This window comes from Rhyacophila brunnea, unplaced genomic scaffold (genome assembly GCF_057557595.1).
Source record: "Rhyacophila brunnea isolate RB1 unplaced genomic scaffold, BYU_Rbru_1.0 scaffold_2, whole genome shotgun sequence".
In the NCBI taxonomy this organism is placed as follows: domain Eukaryota; kingdom Metazoa; phylum Arthropoda; class Insecta; order Trichoptera; family Rhyacophilidae; genus Rhyacophila; species Rhyacophila brunnea.
The window spans coordinates 6,790,904-6,815,005 of NW_028232859.1; the positions used below are offsets into that span (position 1 = coordinate 6,790,904).

Genomic DNA, 24,102 nt, shown 5'->3' on the forward strand with positions numbered 1-24,102 from the left:
TCACTCAAAAAATAATATGTTTTATTTTTATGTTGTTAGTGCCATCTAACAAAGGGTATACTTAACTCCAAATTTGGTAAAGCTATAATATTACTCCATATAGTTTTTGTGATCGAGGTCTTTTGAGACCAAAAACCAAACCGAAACCTAACACAACCTACTGTAACATAAAAAATAAGTAGGTTGTGTTATGTTATGTTTATGTTCTCAAAACACCTTAACCACAATGACGATATGGAGTAGGTACGTATCTACTATAAAATTACCACAAATTCTAATTCTCTCAGATTTTATAAATACATTGTGTATGTACCAAAGAGATTGAAGACCGCGTCTAGGTTTTTATATGTAGAAGAAATTGAAACAAACAAAATTAGTTTACAAAATAAAATACTGAATAAACAATAATTTATTGTTAATGACCTTCATTTACCTTTTTCATCTTTGTAGGCTTGTGATGTCCATTCAAATAGTTGATAAACATGGTTGGCCATGAAAATATCGAAAATATCAACGCTCAAGAAGTATACTGGTAAAGGCTGGTCCATTTTTTTACACAAGTGGAAAATTAATTCAACAGTAGCAGTTTTGACTGTCAAAAATGGAGGAGAATAGTTAATTGGTTTTTCTTCACTAGTATTTTCGACGAAAAGGTACTTGCCCCATTGCGGCATAAGAAAATCAAATAAATCTGTGTCCCATGACACGATTTCATGTATTTGTTGTGAAGGACTGCTTTCAGTAGACATTTTAATTGATAATTAATTCAAAAGAACTCATTCAGAGAACAATCATAAAAATGAAAAGTGTTCTTATTTTGAATTATACCTACCGGAGTATTGGAACAACTAATAAGAAGGTTTTCATTTGGTCCTTGTTTGGTATCTACATACCCACCTACCGAAATGCTTTCTTCAGAGGCTATAAAAATAAAAAAAACTTATTTTTCACTATGATGCGTAAATACTATAATTATTATTTGATGACAGTTTTGATCATGTTATTCTGTCAAAATACATCTTGTTACTTGGGTAATCGCACGCTACTGTGGGTTAATCATTTATTTTTAAATAACATGACTTTATTTTAGCCAAAAACCGTAATTCGCTTTATGATAATTAGGTACCTACAATAGTTTAATTATAAACGCGGCAAAAACTACCCGTGTTTTCAATGTTGGCCCTATTAAAAACTATATAAACCAAAGACCTTTTAAATTTAAGCCTCTTTGATAAGAACCGATTATTTTTTCTATACTAAACGATCCACAAAGACATTGCACGGTGCCTAGCCTAATCTCTTTGACGATCCACAATCGTTTGCAATGATAAATTATTAATGGTTTTTTTTTTAATTTGAAGAACTACTTAAAGGTGGGATTTGAAAGTTAGATATTCTTAAAGAGATTGGCGAACATGTACCTACTTTCTTCTTTATTATTTGATAAGTTATGATAATATTAAATATTGCAAAAAAAGTTATAGTTTACCAACCTCTAAGAAATAATTAAATTCTTTCGCTGAACAGTTTATAGATATAAATAATTTATGCATTAATATAAAAGTCTTGGAAATGATGATCTCCGTCAAAAAGTCACCCCGTTTACCGGTGTTACAATAATTAATCAGCAACATATTTATTTATTTATATTATGGTAACACAGTTGCCATAGATCTAACCTCACCTGCATTTTTAAGAAGCCGATATTTGCAGAAAATCCCGGTAAATAACTAAGTTATCTTTAAGCTATCTATATATTTGTAGAAACGAAATAGTTTTTATATTAGGTGATTATTTGGACCTCTGTTTTTACTATACCATTTGGGCTATGAATGGACTCACCATGTATTATCTGTCAAACAACATAGGAAGCCCATCATAATTTTTCGAGTCAGCGTTGTTTGTATACAAATTCGGCGTTTATGTTGTGTTGTTTTATTATAGTCTTGTAAATGTGATGTATGTTAGTATAATATTGTAGTAGCTTCTATTCGTATATAATGAAGCACTTAGGGGTGTCTCCATTTACGAGATGAAAAGATGCCTAGTTTGTACCTTCCGGTTACACGCGTCAGAATGTTATTTTGATTGGCAATTCTATATAATTTCGTTTTGAACCTTATAAACGTATATAACATTAATGTTGACAATATTAATGTTCATTTAATAATGGTTAATTTGTATCAACACATACATTAATCAGGTAAAAATGGTAGATACAATAATTTGCAAATGAAATAACTTGCATTTCGCAACCTGCTTTATTGGTTGGATGTAGTTTTTGAACTTGGGTAGATATGATTATTCTCATGGTGTATGTTTTTTATTAAATATATACTCACCTCAATTCTCCTTTTTGAATTTTTCTAATTGTTTTTTTATTACTCTGTTAAACTCATCGAAAACCTGGTCGACCTTATGTTATTCAACATTTCCAGGTTTTTATACCTACATGGTTTTATAAACTGCTTAATAAGATTAGTTGGAATAGTTGGTAGAAGATCCATTTCTGAGACCACGTGTACGAGCTAATATCCCGAATCTGGCAAAATTATGTTTATTTTATTATTTACCTAGAGCAAAGTTTCTCGACCTTTTTACACCTGCGGACCGCTGAAAATTGGAGAAACATTTTGCGGACCCGCTAACGCAGAAATAGTAGTGTGAACCATAAATTCACGCCAATATTAAATTTACAGTCACTATTCGCCGTATATGTCATCTGAGCGGAAATCGACTGCGTCTACAATATATACATCTTAAGAAGATCGTAATAATGGGCCAACACAGAGTGGAAGTTTGTATTAACAGATTTTTGTTTTTACGAGAAATGGATGTTGGCCACCTGCTCAACCTACAAGGTCTATACTCTGCAGCCCGATTTCCTAACTATCGTCTCGTGTGGCACCAGACGACATGACGTAATTGTGACTCCAAACACACATTGAAAAACAATATGTGTATTTGCCAGGCCCAGGATTCAAACCCACGTCATTATAAGCTGACGCGTTTACCGCTTGGCCATCGTTGCCGTTCACAATATATTAAGTTTACGAAAAATTAATTTTAAGCCATTATAAAATATCGGAAACCGTGTTAATCGTTTTTGTCATGAGCATACTGCCGCATATCAGTCGCTGACCAAACATGATATCATATTGGTCCAAGGACTGAGGAATTACAATATGAATTATTACTTTCTTTTCAAGCAGGGAAATGATGTTGACCATCAGATATAGCAATTTCATATATAAAATGCATGTACAGTGAAACCCCGATTCTACGGTTTTCAAGGGACCCTAAAAAACGATAAATGTGGGATATATATATATATATATTTTTTTTTAAAAACTCTTCTGGATTTTTTTTCAACAGCTAGAGTTCTAGTTTTCTTCATGGGGGGCATTTTAGTTGCGACTTATAAAAAATTTTGATACGAGATGCGAGGCAAGCCTGAGCGCCAACCGACCTGTGCAAACAAAGCGACCCAGCTGAAAGATCTTTATGCATCATAAACAATTCCACGAAAGCGAAATGATAAATATTCAACAAAAACAGTCAATCGGGATAATATTTTTGATGGGACGGTTAATACGGGAGTATTTCACATTGTTCTTATGGGTTTTTGGCGGGACTTTCAAAAATGAACGATCCGTGCGGGAAAATGATTTATGCGAGAACGGTAGATCGGGGTTCCACTGTAATTTTGTTCATGTTGATTATTTTGTTACTTAATGGCTAAAATGGGTAAGAAATAAAAAAAAAGTCTGTAGGTAGGTATGTATGTACGATATGTTGAAATATTTTGAGTCATGTGTAGTCAAATTTAAATCAGTACACTCTTCAATCTGGTGAAAGGAAGTCAGTATGGCAGTATGAATAATTATTTTGCTGCTGCATTTCTGGAAAATCATTATCTAATTATCGTGTGTATTCTCCAAAAGCAAACTGTCAGTTATTTATAATAGAGAATATTTAATTCATAATTGATATTGATGGGCTAATAATGTTATTGTGCAATGAAATGCAATTTTAATAATAGTGATCATTATTCATACATAGGGTGTACTAAATTGATAAAGATAAGGTGTATTATACGATTAAGATGGTTTCCATAAAAAATGTGAGGTGTTTTTCAAGTAAACAATGAACAGAATCGTTTAAAACATAATAAATGAAAAAAAGACTTATTTCGCTAAGTACATGTTTATTGTATAATTATTATTGTTTATAAAATGTGCCTTTTATTAATAAATAAATATACAGACAATTCCAAATGTCAATAAGACAGTTGTAAAAAAAAGTTGTATCCAATCAAAAACAATGCTGAATTGATCTCATTTTTCAATAAGGTAAGTTTCCAGCGCACCCTCAAAAATTGCAATTTAAAAGATCACTGATTGGAGAGGGAGTGATGTCTTGAATTGATTTAAGACAATACCGCTCGGCCATTGTGGGTATCACCATATAGATAACTTTTAATTATGTTATTTAGCGTATGAATTAGCAATAGTCCAAGCCATTTGAAAGCAGAGCCCACCAGCATGAGCCAGACCATCTTGAATCGTTTAGTCAAGGTTTCACTGGCAGGAACAGAGTTCAAAAACCAGAAATGCACATAACATCGGGTGACACTTGCGGGAACAAACCGATTTTAATTTAGTTGGAATAATTTTGGTTTCTTTTTCTACAGGCTTCTGTTTAAATTCATCTTGTAAGAAAACTATAAGTAGCATCCACGATGTCGGCGGAAACCGCTACTGAAGATACGGGCGATCAGCAAGTTGGAAATGAGGCCATCAAATCTGAAAACGACACTCCCAAAACTGGGAACGATCAGTCCCAAAATAATGATGCCGACGTTGAAAAGGCAAGACAGGCGGCCAACGTTGAAATGATGGCAATGCTGAAGAGGGGAAAGAAAATCCACCCCAGTGGAAAGACGATCATAGTAAAGAATCTGCCGGCGAGTTCTCTCTTTACCTTTGCTGAGGAGCTGAAAGAACTGCTTGGAAAGTACGGAGAAATCAGTTATGTCAAGTGAGTATTGGAAATTTTGTTAACACTTGATTAAATGTATGCATTAATTTGATTACAGTGGAACCTAGATTTTACATGCCCAAAATTCACGTTTTCCCGCTATATCCATATAGTTTCCCTAGTCCCATTTTATTTTAGTACATTTAATTCCAAGATGTACGTTTTAATTTCCTGTAATTTATGTCTGAAATACATAATATTTAAAATTCAGTTAAAATTTATTATAACATTGAATTATGTATATATAAATGCACAGTAATTATTCAAATACGGTATTTTTTGTCATTCTCTATTTTGGTTTGAATGTTACGGTTGGTAGCATTTTACATTATTTTAAAGTTGTTTTCCGTTAAACACAACAAAAGAAGAATGATGCTGTAAGGTGCATCGAGGGCATACAAAGGTATTTTACTAGCATTGATGACATACAAAACGAAACCTTCAAATCAGTTTATAATTTTGAAAGGGTTTTATATTAATTATAAACAATCCAATAATGTCACCAAATGAATTTGAATGATTTTTCATTTTCCCCCCGATGTTCCCCCCGAATTTGGGGTTTTTTTGTTCTAAAATGTAAAACTGTCGTTTTACTGTACAGTTATTGCACTTAGACATGTAATGGGATTTTCCACACAAGATGCGCTGTACAGTTCTTGCCTAGAGGGACTACGCCATCTTTCGACCATTCCATTTATAATGTGTGTGTAGTGGTATAGAAAAAAATAGTTGAAACAGTGTGAAATAATTATGGCCACTTTTACAAATTCGCATTTCGAACACATATTAATATAATATATTTAATAGAAAAAACCATCACTTTCGATGTTCCTTCTAATCTAATAGTATGGCGTGTTATGTTTCATCTGTGTTGAGATGGCATAGAGTTGCTAACCATACAAAAACTTTCTAGAGGTGGTCATTCAATCACCTAATTAATTCTTAAATTTTTCAATTGTCAACTCGATTGAGCTAATGGGCATTAATCAATTTCTTGTGTTTTTTTTAAATCATATACACCGCACATAGGTTAGAGGGAATACTGATCACTTTCCAATTGTCTCTGAATAATATATATTGCATTTCAGGCGGGGAGGAATATCTGTAGATTATAACACAACACACCCGACCCTCACGGCTTACGTTACCTTCGAAAAAGCCGAATCGTCTGAGCAGGTAAATTGTTTAATCTGCAATAGGTCCTTAAAAAGGTCTTTCTTGCAACATTATACCATACTCTAATGTCATTATAGATCTTCCCAATGCCATATTCTGCATCAACAGATAGAAAATTCACCAAGTATTTAAGAAGGTTAATATCTCAGTAAAATTTTATCAAGACATGTGATCTTCGAATCGTAACAGTATGCAAATATTACCCAGCCAGCGGATGAATTGGATTCATTGATTTATTAACCTGCTTCACACTGGGTGGTTATTAGAGATTATGATCGAGAATTCTCGAGAAATAATCAGAAAATACCAATCAAGATAAATTTTCTGAAATTTTTTGGAAACTCGGAATTTTCTCTAGGTGGTTAAACCGCCCAAGAAAATTTGATATCTCGATTATATTAGCCGAGAGAGCTAAATAAAAGCTTCCAGCTTTGATTCTGAAGAGAAAAAGTTCCTTGGTTAAAAAAAAATTTTAATTGAAAGAGCCAAAAAAAGAACTCAACTTTCATCAGAAATATCGAGATTCAAGATTTCTCGAAATAAAAAAAGTCAAGAAATCACAAGCTCTAGTGGTTTTTAAAGAATACTCCCGCCTGATTTAGCATAGCATATGCGAAAACTGCCAAGCAAGCATTGACGATTTTTCTGTAAATGTTTTAAAAAATTGAATTTTTCTTTTTGTGTTCTCAGTGGTGTGTAATAAGAGATGATAATATCAAGATTTTACATCAAGTAAACAAAAAAAAAAATATATATAATTATTTATTTCGAATAAAGGGATAAAACTAGGTTTGAACTACTAGTGTAAAAACACACTATATGGGCATCCATCATAGAGTGGAGGTTTGTATTAACAAATTTTTGTTTTTACGAGATATTGATGATAGCCACTTGCTATACTAACCTAACCATACTCTGACTCCAAACACACATTGAAAAACAATGTGTATTCGTCAGCCCAGGATTCGAACCTGGGATCTACGACATTATAAACTGATGTTTTAGCCGCTTGACCATCATGGGCTTTTTTTAAAATTTGTAATTGATAAATCACATTTCTTACTTAGTAACAGAAAATTTTTATATGAAATAGTTTTTTTTAAAGACGACAGGCAAAAATATAATTGTATGGTATATTCACGAAATCATGAGAATTTTACAAATATTACAGTGCAGTGTCAAGGATCACTGATAAGGTAATGAATATAATATTAAAATGAAAAAATATATCTGTTTCACATTCTCGTAAAAGCATAGCTGGCATTGTTTGTTTGTAGGTCATGTTTATAATATGAATTATAATCATATTATGTATTGTTTAAATATGAAATATACAATCTTCACACGAAAGTCTTCGCATAAGTAGGGTGGGCTGATATTTCGTGAGGGTAAATACATCTTCTATCATGTTTATAATCCATAGGCATTGGCAGAGAAAGGTACATCGGTCGGGGGTAATCCAATAGACATTGAAGTCTTGAACGCTGGAGTTCACACGGCTGTGGTCACCAATCTGCCCTTCATTATCAGCAATGAGTGCATTCATCAGCTCTTCTCATCGTGTGGCGCCATCAAGGAAATTGTAAAAATACCAGCTCGACCAACAGGTAACCATTATTTCAAATGTGAATTATATGAAAATGTCTTCATTTGTAAACAAAGAAATATCGAGGTGACAGTTTTAAATTCTGCCCTGTTTTGTCAAAAAATCAAAATGAATATTGACTTGAGTCACTAAAGTCGCTCTAGGATAAATTTAATAGGTTACTAAATCTGCTCTACATAGCCGACCAATCAGATGTCGCGATTCAAACCATGGTTTTTAGCATACATTTAAATTTAAAGTCACCACTAGCATCACGTTTTTCATGATTTACTCGAAACTCAAAAAAACCTCCAGAACGGGTTTAGCGACTAAACGACTCATTTATCCTATTTTGATAATTAATATGTTGATTTTTGTTAAAAAAAAAACATTTTTCATTTTATAAAAATACTGGCGGCCTGTTACTTTCTGTCCAATCCCGAATTCGCCTGCGACCACAAAACTGTTAAGAACCCCTGACATAGAGCGTTATGAAATTGCAGCCCTGATACGTTAATTATTATATTATAATACATTGTTGCCTCGATTACATAATTTGTCTGTTTTTCTTCATATAGTATCACAATGTTTTGTTGCTGCGCCGCACCACTATCATGTGATGCAACATTGATGATTTTTTTTCTTGCAGCCTTCGTGGAGTTTGAAGAAGAAGAAGGGCTTGTTAAGGCACTTTCACTGAATCAATCAATCTTGATTAACAACATGGACATCCTGGTTCAGAGGCGCGGTGCTGATCAAATCAAAGTAAACTATCTTGACAATAATTATGTACCTATTTTCCTTTGTGTTGTGGAAACAATATTAAGGCCTTGTCCAGATGGTGCGATTTGATTCGTGCGCATTCCAAGCACATGTGACACATCGAGCTGTCCACATGTAATCGCTGTAAGGCTTCGGCCACATAGGCAGGTGCCTTGCTTGGTGGCTACGTGCTAGGTGACATATCCTAGTGAACGAACGCACACTATTCTATCGCAATGGCCACACTGCACGCTTCGCGCCTCGCTACGTGATTATGAGTCATCTCGTGAGTCTCACGGCGAACGTATTGGTTATTTTAATTGTGTCACCTAGTGATTTTGCCATTGTCTATGGATTTTGCAAGATGGCGGATGTTTCTTCAGTATGACAAACGTCAAACACCGTATATTTTGAGGTTATGAATAATGGCGAATGGGATGAATGCATCCAACAAGTTCAAATTTGAGACTTTCGAAATTTTAAACTTAAATTCTCTCTGAAAAGTAGCTTCCTGGATAGTTTTGAGAGTGACATATCGTTGTTGACTTGAGCGTATCCAAAATGTCAAATGAATTTGTACCTAATCACGTAGCCTGCAATGTGGCAGTAGCGTTTTTAGTAGACAAGCATAGCATCTAGCTCAGGACTAGCGAAACACCTGCCTATGTGGCCGAAGCCTAACTTATCGCGTGAAGTCGAGGTACAGGTGATCTCATTTAGCTGTCCACATGCACTCGCGTCGTATTGCGGCGAGACACGTTATCTGGACAAGCTCTAATAAATGTATTACCATTAATTTTAGGTAAAAATAATGAAATGCTGAAATGTTATTTTTTTTTTGCCATGTTCAATCGTAGGATGATAATGTGGGCCTCCAAAGATTGGATGTTGTATTAACAGATTTTTGTTTTTACGGGAAATGGATGATAGTCACTTCCTCAACCTATTAGGTCCATTCTCTGCGTTCAAACACAAAATGTGAATTTGCCAGACCCGGGACCATCAACATTATAATCCTAACATGTACAGCTCAGCCATCGTGGGCATAACAATGGTTTTTTTAATTAGTAGGTACACAAGGTGTTTTTGTTGTGATCGACATTATTAAAACGTATTTGTTTCATATTTCAGAAGGAGAAAGGTCCACGCAACAGTAACAACATGCCACGCGGTAATAAGCGTCCTGTGGGTTTACTGAACAAGCCACGGGGTGGTGGGGGTGGATGGGGAAACCGCGGAGGCAACCGCAACCATGGGGGTGGGGTAGGAGGACAGGGTGGAGGCGGGGGCGTCAGTGGTGGATACGGTGGCTCATGGGACTCTCCGATGCCACCAGCTTTCCAGAATCCTCACTACGGTGGCGGTGGAGGGGGCATGCAGTATGGAAATAACAATTGGGTAAGTTGGAAAAATGTCATGAGTTTGACACACAGTTAGGATGGAGACGAAGATACAATTACGAGCTGTACACTACGGGCGCCAGCATATCATACAGTCCATCAAATTGGGCCACCTTAAATGGCTAGCCATGTACTCATGACAAAGAAACAGATATTTAGGAAGCTGGAACACAAATTAAGACCTGGCAAACCTCATACAAGATGGAGGGATAGTGTCGAGTTGGATTTAAATATCTTTGGCATCCTCAACTGGAGGGAAGCAGCTTTAGGAGGAGTTGAACGGAGGCAGATGCTGGAGGAGGTCAAGACCCATATAGGGTTGTAGAGCCAGGAAGAAGAAGAAATTAGTGTATAATAACTTATGAACAATTAAATTTTCCATGTAAAATCATTGTATAACGATACAGTAACAAAGGGTAAATTATTTCCACTCCTAGGTAGAGCTTTTTACAATAATTGGTTATTAACTACTGACTCAACCCATTGCATCCATATGCTGGATTCAAATATTGATTGAAAAAACAACACGTGAATTTGTTCCAGTTACAGATTCGAATCTGTTATCTATGTAACACATAACCATTTTAGCCTCTTCTCCACTGTGGGCGTATAAAACAGACATCACTCGGACTATTTTAAATAGGAAAGATTCAGTCGAGTTAGTTAGCCAATCATCTAACATCTCTTACAACCATTGATATACTACTATGAATCATATGCTTCTTAAAATGACGCCCGATTTTCAGCGACTCGGCCAGTGTTAAAACTTACTGTTTTAATATCAGCGGACTTAACTCGATATAAGCTCACTTAATAATTGTCTCGAAAACGACCTGGCAATAATTATGAGTAAGCCCGATCTAGCTTGCATCTTACTCTAACTAATAGTCAGCGCATGACGTCTTGCTCTGTCCGCTCAGACATGAATTTTTGGTAGCTTGCAAGCTTCGGGTTGCAGACACCCTTAGGGTCACTATTCCAAGAACGCAAACTTAGTTTTACAGCCAGGGCAATACGGGTGAAATTCGGGAATCCATGTTAACGGTCTTAACGCATTATACCTACAAGGAAATATAAGACGATATTCGTAATATCTCCTTTTGTGGTACATTTTTAAAATGACACTTGTATGGGAACTCCTCATCTAGTAGTATATCAATGCTTCCAACATAACTTTTATATCTTAATTTATATTCCTACCAATTCTTGTTACAGGGCAACGGCAATTTTGCTCGTGACGGCATGAGTGATAATGAGAGGGCTTACAAACGAAGGAAACAAAATGACTGGATATGGCAATACTGAATTTAAATCTCCAGATCTCGGGAGTTAATTTATATTCAGCATTCCTAGAACATTGAACTTTTTAAGTAATAAGTTTTCTGCTGTCAATATATTATAATTAATATTATTATTGTATTACATACCTACCTAATGGGTTCGTATTTCGTGATTATAGTAATAAGGGAACTTCCATCCATTTCCACTTTTATCCAATTAAAATATTTTTATTTTACTGTCAAAGATGCATGAAAAATAATTTTGGCCACAGATAAAATGAATTGATTGTTTACCATTATCATTCTTAGATCTAGGAGAGGGTGCGTCTTATTTCATTTAAAGGATTTGTAAGATGGAACTGACCGCCATATCCAATATAAGGCTATGACAAATTATTGCATAATTGTTGCTGTGGAATTAATTAATTTAACTTTTGAGTAGAAATAGATGTATATTATTATTATATACCATGTCTCTACTCTGGATCCAAACACACATTGAAAAACAACATGAATTGAAATGACCCATGGAATTATAAGTCGTCGCGGAAAAAGCCCGGCCATAATGGGTGACATAAAAAAATATTTCATATATAAGATTACACCTCTTGTAGATGAAATTACGGGATGGAAGTTTTAAAAAATTACATTAATGTACAGTTTAAGTTGTCTTGCGGAAACATTTTTTTAATAAAACGACAAAAGATTTCATGAAATTGAAATACATACAATAGTAGCGTTGTGAAAACTTCACTTTATACAATATGTGCTGTTGTATTATTACACTATAAGTTTTTTTTTTGAATAAAGAATAAATGATCAAAATTACATCTTATTATTTTAGGAATTTTTTTTTGTTTGACGCCCTAGGTATACACAATATTTTATAACTGAAACCTGTCTACATGTTACACTCAACATCTGGTACTCCCAAAATTCTTGGTTTGTAGAATGAATCAGCTGTTCTGTGACAAAAGGTCCTTTATGCTTGCAATGGTTGACATTGATTGACTACTTATCCAAGGAAAATATCAATTTCGACAGAAATGTCAGATATAATATGGGTAATATAGTGTGTACTATTTATGTCGGATTCCACAGCCTGCCTCTACTCTTCGCCACTGGTATAATAATATATAAACTTATGTTTTTATGTGAGATGGGAATGGAGAAAAAGTAACACCTGTATTCATATTATCATTTTTATTCAAAATTTCATCGACACAGATTTTATCAAGGCTAAAAATACACCTAATGATAAACATTAATGATACATGGACAAATAAAAAAATAAATTACAATATTTAATACTATCATCACTGCCAATCCTTTCCCAAAAAAAGAGGTAAGTCAAAAATTATCAGAAGGCAAATGAATGTTGAAAATGCATCCTCGGGCGAGGTGTTAAATATTATTGGGAAAAGATTTACTGACCGAATTCCTTTGAAATCCTTTTTTTTTCCTTCAAAATATGTAAATTACATGGTTAAATGATGGTTGCTTAATAATATACATAAATTCATTATATTTTTGATGTGCATATTATTTTATAGACTTTACAAACGTAATAAATTTACTAAATCTATCAGGTTTAAGTGACCATGCCAAGGAAAACACTAAATGCACCGACAAACGAGTGATACAAATAGATTTAACTTTGAAATATGCACATTGCTCAATATTGTTCCCGTTCTAATACGAATTAGGTATTTGGAAAAAAACATGCGGCTAAAACTTATATTATTTGTTTCTTAAGTGATATAATATTTATAAATTATTGGAAACTTGTTTCCACCACTTGTAAAAAAGAATGTATCAATTTCAGTAAAATTTAAGACACTGAATTATATGAAAGCATAGATAAAGCAACTAAGACTACATTTTATAATGTAAGTATCCAGCACAATTTAGGTAGATATGTATGTATATAACATAATATCTACCAAGTAATAATTCTATGAGAACGAGGACAATATTTTACTTAGACAAAGGTATCATTAGGTGTTGCTTCATTTAATTTTCTCTAAAGGCAGAGGTAAACTACTTAGGTCATTATCTAAATCTGCTATGGCGTTTAATATGGGACAGAGGTCTGTGAGGTATGCACGAGGTACGAGGCCCAGCAGCAAGGCCAGTTTGGCCGCGACCGGAGTCTTGTTGGTGTCCATAATGTTTTTGTCTTCATCAGGCATCATCTGGACACACAATTTATCGATAGTTGAAAAATGGCAACATATATAAGTAAAATATTGTTAACCTTTTTACTGCCGGTAGGTGTGTATGTCTGTACCTTGCACGCTGCGAATTTTATTGCAAAAATTAAAATCAATTTACGTTTCAAGTGGTAAAAACTAATTCTGTTTCAATTCTGAGTGTAACGATATTCCAAATATGTTGTGTGTTCAACATATTTGTATATTTAAAATAATTGATTTACAGTAGTGTCTTAGTAAAATCCCGTTTAAAGCGGGACGTCCAAAGGCATCATTTTTGTGTGAGCGGTGTTCCGTTCACGGAAAGTTCGCATCTGAAGACGTCATTGGCAGCCATCCGATTAATTTGATATATAAGGTTAAATTATTTTGCCTCTGCATGCTCTTGCACTACTTACTAGTCACACAACAGCCCGATTTGATCACACATTAATGTGATTTTACATTTAAAAAATATTGGTATGATGGAACTAAGGGTAAAAATTAATAATGTCAAATCAAGCAGTGATTTTTTTAAAATTACAGTGATATTCCATTTATATTGATATATTGGATTATTATTAATCTAGTGACTTACAAAATATAATTGAAATTTTGGCACTTTGAATGTCACATACTTTTAGTTACATGTTTTTTGTATGTGGCTGGGTACTATGCAATAAAATTTTTACACGTGCAAAAGAGAACAAAATGAAAGAAGTACATATAATTTTACCTTATCAGCCACATGCAAATTTATGAGTCCATCAGAATCCACCCGAAACGTGGATAAGCCATCATACCACCTACAATAATAAAAACAATAATCATGATTAACACTCATTGACTCAACCACCTTATAAGGGAATAGGCTACTAATCTAATAAGAAACTATTATAATGGTATTACAGTGAGAGGAATGGCTTGAATACATTATCATCATGTCACGCTGAAATAGTGATTCACCATCTATCTCTCTCTCTCTCTCTCTGTCAGCATGACGTGATGGTAATGTGATTGGGCCATAAGGCATACAAATATGATTTCTGCACTAATTTGTTCATTATATTTGATCTTTGATTTAATAAGTGTGAAAAAGAGGCATTAATTGTCATAATTATACAATACTACAGTAAAACCTCGTTAGTAAAAACACTGATAATTCGAAATTCGCCGTAATTCGAAATTTTCCTGAAAAAAAAGTCCCTTGAACATTATTTTCATATAAAACCATACCTTTAATTCGTAATTCGAAATGATTTCAGAGTCCCTGGCATACAAAAATATTCAATAAATCGTAATAAAGTACACTATTTCATGAGCCAGTCATTAAAAATTTTGAGACTTCTTAAAAAATCAAAAATTACTTATTTTAAGGTAATAAAAATAATCCTGACATTTTATGACCCAATTCGGTAGGCACATCTATGATCGGAAACAAAATTAATGAAAATCAAAATACATTTACATCATACATTTCATAATTCGTAATTCGAATTTTTTTTCGATTTTCGGTCCCATGGAATTCGTATTAACGAGGTTTTACTGTACAATAGAGCATTGAAATTTATTATACGATAATCGATTGACTTTATTAAACATTTTAATTTCAAATCAAGATCAACCGTTAATACAGTAAAACCTCATTAATAAGAACACAGATAGATAATTCGAAATTTTCGCAAAAAAAAGTCCCTTGAACATTATTTTCATATAAAACCATACCTTTAATTCGAATTTCGTAATTCGAAATGATTTCAGAGTCCTGGCATACAAAAATATTAATAAAACATAATTAAGTTCACTATTTCATGAGCAAGTCATTGAAAATTGTGACAGATTTTTCTTAAAACATAAATTAGTTATTTTAAGAAGTTAGTATAAATAATCTTGACATTTTATGACCCATTAAGAGCCCGATGAACAGGAACAAGGTCATTCATAGTTCATTCAGAGAATGATCTCAGAGTTGAAAGGACGTCATTTTAATTCAGTCTAACCTCAAAAACCTCTAACCATCGGGGATTTATTTTAAGAAACGCAATAATTATTAATTACAATTCTCGGGCGAATGAATATTATTATTATTATTCCCTTCAAACATAACATGTATGCGACGAATACAGGGCTGTCAAAATAATATCAATCTAATTTTACGTTTTAAAAAGTTACAAATTTAAAGTTAAAAATAGCTTACTGAACAGATGGAATAATTACATAATTCCAAGCGTCAAACGGCATACAACATTTTTCTAAAATAATTATGAAAAGACTGGCAGATTATGTTATGTTATTTTTGTATTGTTCTTATTTTTTTGCTTATCAAAATATTTCACATATTATCTGATAATGTGTATTTTGGATATTCGTAATATGTATCTTGTCTCATTAAAATTGATATTAAGTTGATATAGCATAAGAAAATCTGTAAATCATTAAAATGTTAATTTTTTTATAGTTTTTAATTAAACCTGTACAATTACATATTAGATATAAACACTGTTGTACTATGTAACTTTTATAATATCAGATATCCTTACGTGAGATGGGCAAGATAAAAAATAAAACTGTAGGATGTCTGCAAAAGATTAAACAAAACCCATCTCATTGGATACCCGAATGGTAAGCAACTGTATCTATATATTATATTTTTCCGCCAAATTGCACACAATTAAAAACACATCATAAAAATAAGTAATTAGTCTTCGACAGCCCTGGTCGGTAACTTTGCTATCTTCTCAGCGACGCTAGCTTTGAATAAAAAAATGTGTGGGTGTCTCTACGTTAATAATAATTTTTTATATAAATTATTTCTTGCAGTGGCTTTACTTACCAACAATAATTATTGTACCTACCTATTTTTATAAAAGTAAAATTGCGTTACTTGTTTGTAAAAGTGTCAGACTAAATTAATTAAACTAATCGGGTAAGTAATAAAAAGTCATTAATTGAGTTAGCAGTAGTAACCAAGTAAATGGTAGAATTCCATTTTAAAAGAAATGAAAATATAATTAATTATATTTTCATTTCTTTTAATAAAAAGTCACTTTCTTTTTATAATAAACAGACATCACTATATTACACTTTTTTTTTAAAATATGCATTAGAATTAAACAATGTGTACCTATTTTTTTAATAATTATGTAATAGGTCTTACACATTCAAAATAAATACTATTCAATAATAATGTTTTTTGGATAGCACATGAAATAAAAATGTAGGTAGATATGTATTTCTACATCCTTCGTATGTTTAGCTCTCGGACAATTTCTGGTTAAAACGTTATTAATATATTATTAAGTTTATATCGTGGCTATCCATCATATTGGTTACAATATTTCCCACCAAACAGATGATTAACAAATTGAATTTAGTAACATTTACGTATATTAGAAGATATCATTTTTTGGTCACCCCATATTTTATTCACGTTGACAGTGTTATGTTATGACTGTTATGAGAGATCATTATTTACTTTAGACCAAAGCATTGTCGGCGACCTTTGAATATTACCAGTAGAGCAACAATTCCGGACCACATGTAAAAAAACCATATTTTCAATTCTCAAGGGCAATTCTGTAGAGCGTCCCCTTAACACACACGGAATCTGAAATTTCGTAGGCACATCTATGATCGTAAATGAAATTTCAAAATTTTAATATTTTTCCCCCATAAATTTCATATTTCGTAATTTTGTTTAATTAAGTCCCGTGGAATTTGTATTAACGAGGTTTTACTGTAAGCCCTATAAATATTTTAGATTCTATTTGTTGGAATTAAATACACGCTTAATATTAAACATTGATAAAGTGTACTGCCATCAATGTTAGTACAATTTTCATAATAATAGCTTTAAAATAATGAAGGCATCTTACAATTCCTGTTCCTCGAAGGTTTCTTTAAGTTTCCATAATTTATATTTCCAAAACATAAACAGAACTTTAAGGCCAGAAAGTCCACGAATACGCCATCTGACACTGCAAATAACATAACATTTTTTAATTCATACGTTTTGATATTAAATGAATGTTTTACACAATTATTATTATTCAACCATATCCGATCCTAATATGGGCCTCCACAGAGTAGAGGTTTGTATTGACAGATTTTGTTTTTACGATAAACGGATGTCAGCCACTTGGTCAACCTATTGGGTCCATACTCTGACTCATACACAAATTTAAAAACAATATTGTGTACTTGCCAGACCCAGGATTCGAACCTGGGACCCACGACGTTATAGGCCAACGCTTAAGCCGCGCGGCCATCGAAGGTGCTACATAATTAAACGACTTAATATTCCTCAGAAATATTAAATAAACCTCATTATTCATTCAGGATCAGATAACGGCTTAGGCAAACTAGACACCTAGGGACAATATTAAACAATAAAATACTTTTTTTTATTATGAAAGCCTCTGACCATGAATTATAATTCCGTATCAATAAAAAATATTTTACAATTGATTGCAAACAGAAAAAAGTAAATTTATTGTGGGGTACAAATTTGAGATTATATCTAGGGGCGCATATCCCCTAAATTGAGGACTGTATAATATATTAATGTAATATTTATTGTTAACTCACATAATGGAAGAGTCCTCTGGCCTTTTTACAATGCTTAGGATCTCAAAATTGACATAGGCGAATTTTATATGACCAATTGTTCTCAGCAACGCAATTTGCTTCACGTAATGGTAAATTCCTCTGCAATCATTCAAATGATTAAATGTCCATACAAAATGACCACTACTCAATGTGTAATAGATTTTTTACTTTACAAAGACACACCTACACTCTCTCTGGCAGATGTATTAACAAAACTCAAAGCAAAAATATTTTCTAATTGCTCTTAACATGCAGTCAGCGGAGTGGCGATGCGGCTTCGTGAGATAAAAATACTTCACACTATTTTTTAGTTGATTTAGAAAATTACTTTTTTCGTTCCCAAGTAGAGTATTAGGGTCTCCACAGAGTGGTGGTTATAATAATAGACTTTTTATGAGAAACTGTTGTTGGGCATTCGCTCAACTTATTGGTTACCTCGGTGGTGAATCAAGACACGTTAAAATAAAAAAAAATATTTTACCCAATGTCCACATCCTTGGACACAAGCATTCTGGCGCTACTATAGAGCATAACTATTGTGTAATTAGAAATATAATAAATGAAAATGTCATTGCATATTTCGATTTTAACAGATTCCTACAGTAGAGAGAATTAATTTTAATGAATGCTAGATTTAGTGTTAATACATATAGATTATAGATAACGATGAATTTAGAAGTCTCTGATTGTATCGCTATGGTTGTTTAATTAGTGTATGATCTACTCTCAGAAATGTGCCATTGTACAATGTACAATTCCATTTTGACAAGATTTTGTAGGTACATATTGTGGAGAATGGAGGTTTGTATTGACAGATTTTTGATTTTGGAGAAATGGACGTTAGTCATTTGCTCAACCTATTTGGTCCATACTGTGACTGCCAAACACATATTGAGAAACAATATGTGTATTTGCCAGACCCCGGATTCTAACCTGAGACTCAACATTATAGGCTGACGTGTTCGTCGCTAAACATATATCAAATGAAATAAAAACAATACATTAAAAATACTTACACAGATTTTGTTCCCCTAATATTGTTTATAAAAACCAGATCCGGGTGGTATATAGAATAGTCGAGTGGTTTGATAAAAAGACGTGGCAACTGCAATATACATAAGCAAATACTAAAATTATACCAAGAGACAGACCAAAGTAATAAAATATGTAATAACACAAAAATGCGATAGGATACCAAAATTACTGTGTTATATTCAAATACTAATTATTATCGAGGCGTCATTAACAATATAATAAAATTATGAAATTGTGCAAACGGTACAATATGAATTGAATACGCTTGAGTCTCTTTTTACTCAGTAGATGCGTCCCACAGGATACCACATAAAAAGACTTCCGCATTTTTCCACATTTCTTAGAGGCGTCGTGTGGTGTCCATATTGTCCAGCTAAGGGCCGAAGGAAGAAGAAAGCAAATTATTTTTAATACTTCCTTCACACTTGAATAATAAACCCCTAAACCGGTTTTGTCCAATTTTGACCAACGTGATCATGCATGTCATAAAATGAAACCAGTGTTGAAAATAAATATGGAAAAAGTACTTAAAATGAATTAACACAATAATTTTATCTTTTGACCATGTCTGATCCTAATAGGACGATATGGGCCACCACAGAGTAGAGGTTTGTATTAACAGATTTTAGTTTCTTTACGAGAAATGGATGTTGGCCACTTGCTCTACCTATTAGGTCTATACTCCGACTCCAACGCAAATTGAAAAACAATGTATGTATTTGCCAGACACAGGATTCGAACCTGAGACCCAGACATTATAAGCCGACACTTAAAACGCTCGGCCATCGTGGACGTCAACACAATAATTAGGGTTTGTTATTTCCCTCAATATCATGTCTTTCTATCAAGGAGTAACATAATTACCTCAGCAGTAAGAAATTCCTGCATTTTCACCAGTTGCTCCATGCTGGCTCCTCCACGATTGTCATCTTCGCTTGCATTCATGTTTGATGGAGAACTCGATAGACCATCACTTAGCACAAAAGCCTTTTTTTCATACTCTGACAGAGCTAATATATGTGAGTCCTATTGTAAAAGAATAAGCAAGAATTAAAATGAGCAAGCGTCAAATAATGGGGTAACATACGATATTTTATAAATAATGAAATATCAGTATTTCAATTATAAACATCTGCGGTCTTTGGCCAATTTTGTGGAAAATTGGTAATTTCGAGATAGGTATACGGTTTTACCAAGTTTTGTGAACTTTCACTTGGTCAATCCAAACTATTTGTATATAATTTACCATTGCAGTTTTATATCTCGGTTTACAAGTAGAAACTAAAGGCTCAATTCTTCTATTGAAAAATATAAATTTTTGCACTACTTATCTTAAATTGACAAAAGACCAGGTACGGTAAATTAACTTTTTCCTTAGGAGTATATTATGAGCAGTCTAAGGCACAATGCACACTAAAATTCGACTCAACATCGACATAGCCATAAATCATAACTGCCAGCACTTTTGTAAGTCTCTCCAACCCACATAGCCGTGATGTGACCTCGTGTCAAAACAGATAAACGTCATTGTAAATCAGTTGACAAAGAAACAGTGATTTGTATTGGCGTTTAAGAATACAAGATAGGTGGAAATATTGGGCACATTATCAGTTGAAAATATACCAATGCAGTGTTCCAATTGTTGGAAAGGATATTTTTTAATGGGGGGATTAAAAAAAATGTCATTTCATTATGATCATTGCCATTAATTGACATTTTTGATCTCTTGTAATCTGACACTGGCAGGCCCCAGCAGTCGCATGGCAATTATGTGTTTTGTGAATGCCAACTAAAACACATCCGACAAACTCTACGTGTTACAGTCAAAATGAGTTTGTATGTGCGACTTGCCTAAGTGTGAACGATATATAGTTGAGTAACAGTAAACAATGTTTTTACGATGAATGATTGTTAGCTATTCACCTTATCTATTGGGATATATCACTCGATTAAAAACAGATTAAAAAACGTGTGAAAACTGGCAGATGTGAGATTTAAGCCAACGGGTGCTCTATCAACTACCTAGGTCACCATACCATGACTGCAAAATTGCCTAGTTATAACTCACATTTTAAAGTTTTGTCATTCTTTAGTTAATAATGGCATGTGTTTTTAAATACATCAATCTATGCAAAGAAAAATAATTGGGTATCACTTTAAACCATCTACAAATCATTTAAAAAGATCACTATCGCTTCTGTCCTGGCAGTGAAACCTTTCTAACCAATCAGGAATCCGTATTTTTCACACTGTCATGGCAGATTTCACATCTTAGGATAGAGACTGAATGAATTTTATATATATATTTAAAAATAATGCAAATAGACGGTGTCACTCGTTAATACATATTCACAGCGAACGTTATTTTTTTTGTAATTATGAAAAATAGTGCTCTAGTGGTTTTTTGCACTCCGCTGAAATTTCATTTCATGTACACTCGGGTCACCACTTTGAAGATTTGTATTGTGGATTGACATTGTGTATTTGTTTGCTGGTTTACGCAAGCATAATGGTAGAAGTATAGGAGTGACATTAAAATAATTGAATAATATAAATTTGAGATCAGTTCCTGTGTCGCAGATTTATGTGCAGACAAAGCTTGGTTCCCACAGAACTCGTTAGTTGCCACACCTCAAAACATATTTTTTAGAGAATATGTGAGTTACAACTCTGGGCGACTCAATCGATTAATAAAAATACAATTATTTTAAAAGTAATAATCGAAAATCAGTAAAAAAAAAAAATACAAATTTGCATACTTTTTGGCATTTTTCTGATGAAAAATTGATATAGGCATCATTATTGAATATATTTGTTGAGCTGCTAATATCGCCTGGATACTTTTGCCATATGATCATGTCATCAGCGGTGAAACTCAGAGGTTTTGCTACGAGGTCCACATCTCTCTTATATGAAGGATAATCTTTAGTCTCATTGATTATCTTTTCAAAGGATCTGCTCGGTGAAAAGCGTTCATTGTCGACAGACAAAGTGTTAATTCTGTCTTTGAGTGATGGACGTGAATAAGACAGGCACCGTTTATTTATGACATCTCTCCAGTCATCAAACAGTGAAGTCGTGCACTGCGATGACTCCTCAGCAAATGAATCGGGATGGCATTTTGTCAATGATGTGCAGTTTGAAACACTCCTCAGGCCGAGAAACTGAAATTGAAAAAAAAAACATAATTTAACATAAAAAATAAAATAATTATTTTGGTGCTTCAAGTTTTATGTATGACAGATGCAATTGTTGTGATTGTTCATCTAAATATTTTAAATAATAATGTTTGCCGTATTTGGCTCTGTATGTACAATAATTATTGAAGCAATGGCTGTGGCAGTTATAGCTATGTTTGAAGTATAATGTGAATGTTTTGGTGTTGATACATATCAATTATATTTGACCAAAATGGGCAATAGCAATAAATAAAACAATCTGCATTTGTCTTTTGGAGAAGCTTTTCTTCAATGTCTTTGCTTTCGACCGATTTACAGGAATTTTCACAGAGGATATACCTAGTTGATATCCCGCAATTCGCCACCACAATACAGATTTAATCGACACATGAATAAGTTTTGCAAGCTGTTGTAAACTTTACTTGACGACATGCAAAACCTATGCGTTTGTATATTCGCATCAGGCTCGTATAGAATGGAATTTTTAATAATTCGCCACACAAGACAAAACCAATTCATTAAAAAAATATTTGAAAAATGGCTCCTTACTTATTTCACATTATTTAATGTAACAATCAAAATAAACGTACGCTACACCAACTTATACTAGGTATGTAAGACATTTAAAAATTATTGTATAATTCTTTTTCATGAAAACTAAACATGATGGAGGCAATCGCAATAATGACCGGTGCTAGTGGTATAAACAATCTTGCTCCCGTGTCCTAACAGAACCTATTGAAGAAACCCAGGCACAAATACATATGGCGTGAAGTCCACGTTGTTTGTTTCTGGGTTACAATAGATTGTGTTATGTTTTAGAATTCAGTTAGAAGATGGCAATGCAGAAATTCTAGCGACCTTCATTGCGTCTCATTTGGTTCTGTCATCGATAGCTCGCATTGAAAACACGATTAGCTTACTTTAATTCTTTAACATATACAAGAGTTTGGGTATTTTGAGTAAAAAGAATTTATTTTGGGAAAACTTTAAAGATGGTTGTCGTAATGACAGTAATTTTATAGATATTGTCATTCAATTTTATCGTGTTAATTCATGCGCTCGTTGATAAAAACCAATGTTTCGCGTGGAACGTCTGTCACCATATTATTATAATTTCAATCAATTCGGCGACTTTTAAGGTTATGAATCGTAATTATGTATGTAGTTCAATATTATTAAAAATAATAGTAACGACAGTAGGGGAGATATAAGTGAAGATAAACAAAATAAATGCCAATATGGATTAAAAATAACTAGGAAAATACTTTGTAAGAAAAATACCAGATACACACAATAAAAGATTATTAGTTAGATTTGGAATTTCGCCATTCCTTTCTGTCACTTATTATAAAATGCAATGTAAAACATATTACATCTAACTAGTGATATTTTCTGCACATAATAAAGAAGACTTCAATAAAGTTCTTTAATTATTGCCGAAAGGTATGGTGTATATAATTTGAAACAGACATTATATAAAATAAGAAACTACCTCTTCTAGAAACAAGGATCGTTTCTGTATTTTTGCATCAAACATTGACGATGGTTGTCGTGATGACACAATCGCATTAAATGGCACCAACTTACTTGATACCACCCTCAAGCAAATAGCCATATTTAAAGCGTTTATTGTGATAAATAACGTGGAAATATACCGATTTCTAACTTCGAAAAAAATATTCTACAACCCGAGCCATGACCTTTATCAAACTAGTCATAGACAAAAAGAATAAATGATTACGAGCATAGCTAATATGAACACCAGTGTTGCCATATTTTGAAAGTGGAATTATAGTATCCTCTTGAGACCCGAGATAGAACCAGTCATGAGAAAAAATATTT

General features: G+C 33.2%; 2 protein-coding genes across 2 annotated transcripts; one reads left to right on the forward strand and one right to left on the reverse strand.

The window, feature by feature from the left end:
• Positions 1-1,651: 1,651 nt before the first annotated feature.
• LOC147071778 (uncharacterized) lies at positions 1,652-12,068 on the forward strand. The gene is made up of 7 exons (XM_085947122.1): positions 1,652-1,722; positions 4,694-5,040; positions 6,129-6,216; positions 7,640-7,823; positions 8,451-8,566; positions 9,695-9,961; positions 11,179-12,068. Exons 2-7 carry the CDS (start codon positions 4,742-4,744, stop codon positions 11,266-11,268), a joined length of 1,044 nt encoding a protein of 347 aa, XP_085803248.1. The 5' UTR covers positions 1,652-1,722; positions 4,694-4,741; the 3' UTR covers positions 11,269-12,068.
• Positions 12,069-12,431: 363 nt separating this feature from the next.
• LOC147071779 (uncharacterized) lies at positions 12,432-23,972 on the reverse strand. Its single transcript, XM_085947117.1, has 8 exons — positions 23,753-23,972; positions 21,838-22,242; positions 19,943-20,104; positions 19,060-19,148; positions 18,023-18,142; positions 17,311-17,412; positions 14,172-14,241; positions 12,432-13,438 (listed from the first exon to the last, which is right to left on the reverse strand). Exons 1-8 carry the CDS (start codon positions 23,873-23,875, stop codon positions 13,253-13,255), a joined length of 1,257 nt encoding a protein of 418 aa, XP_085803243.1. The 5' UTR covers positions 23,876-23,972; the 3' UTR covers positions 12,432-13,252.
• Between the last annotated feature and the right edge of the window lie 130 nt (positions 23,973-24,102).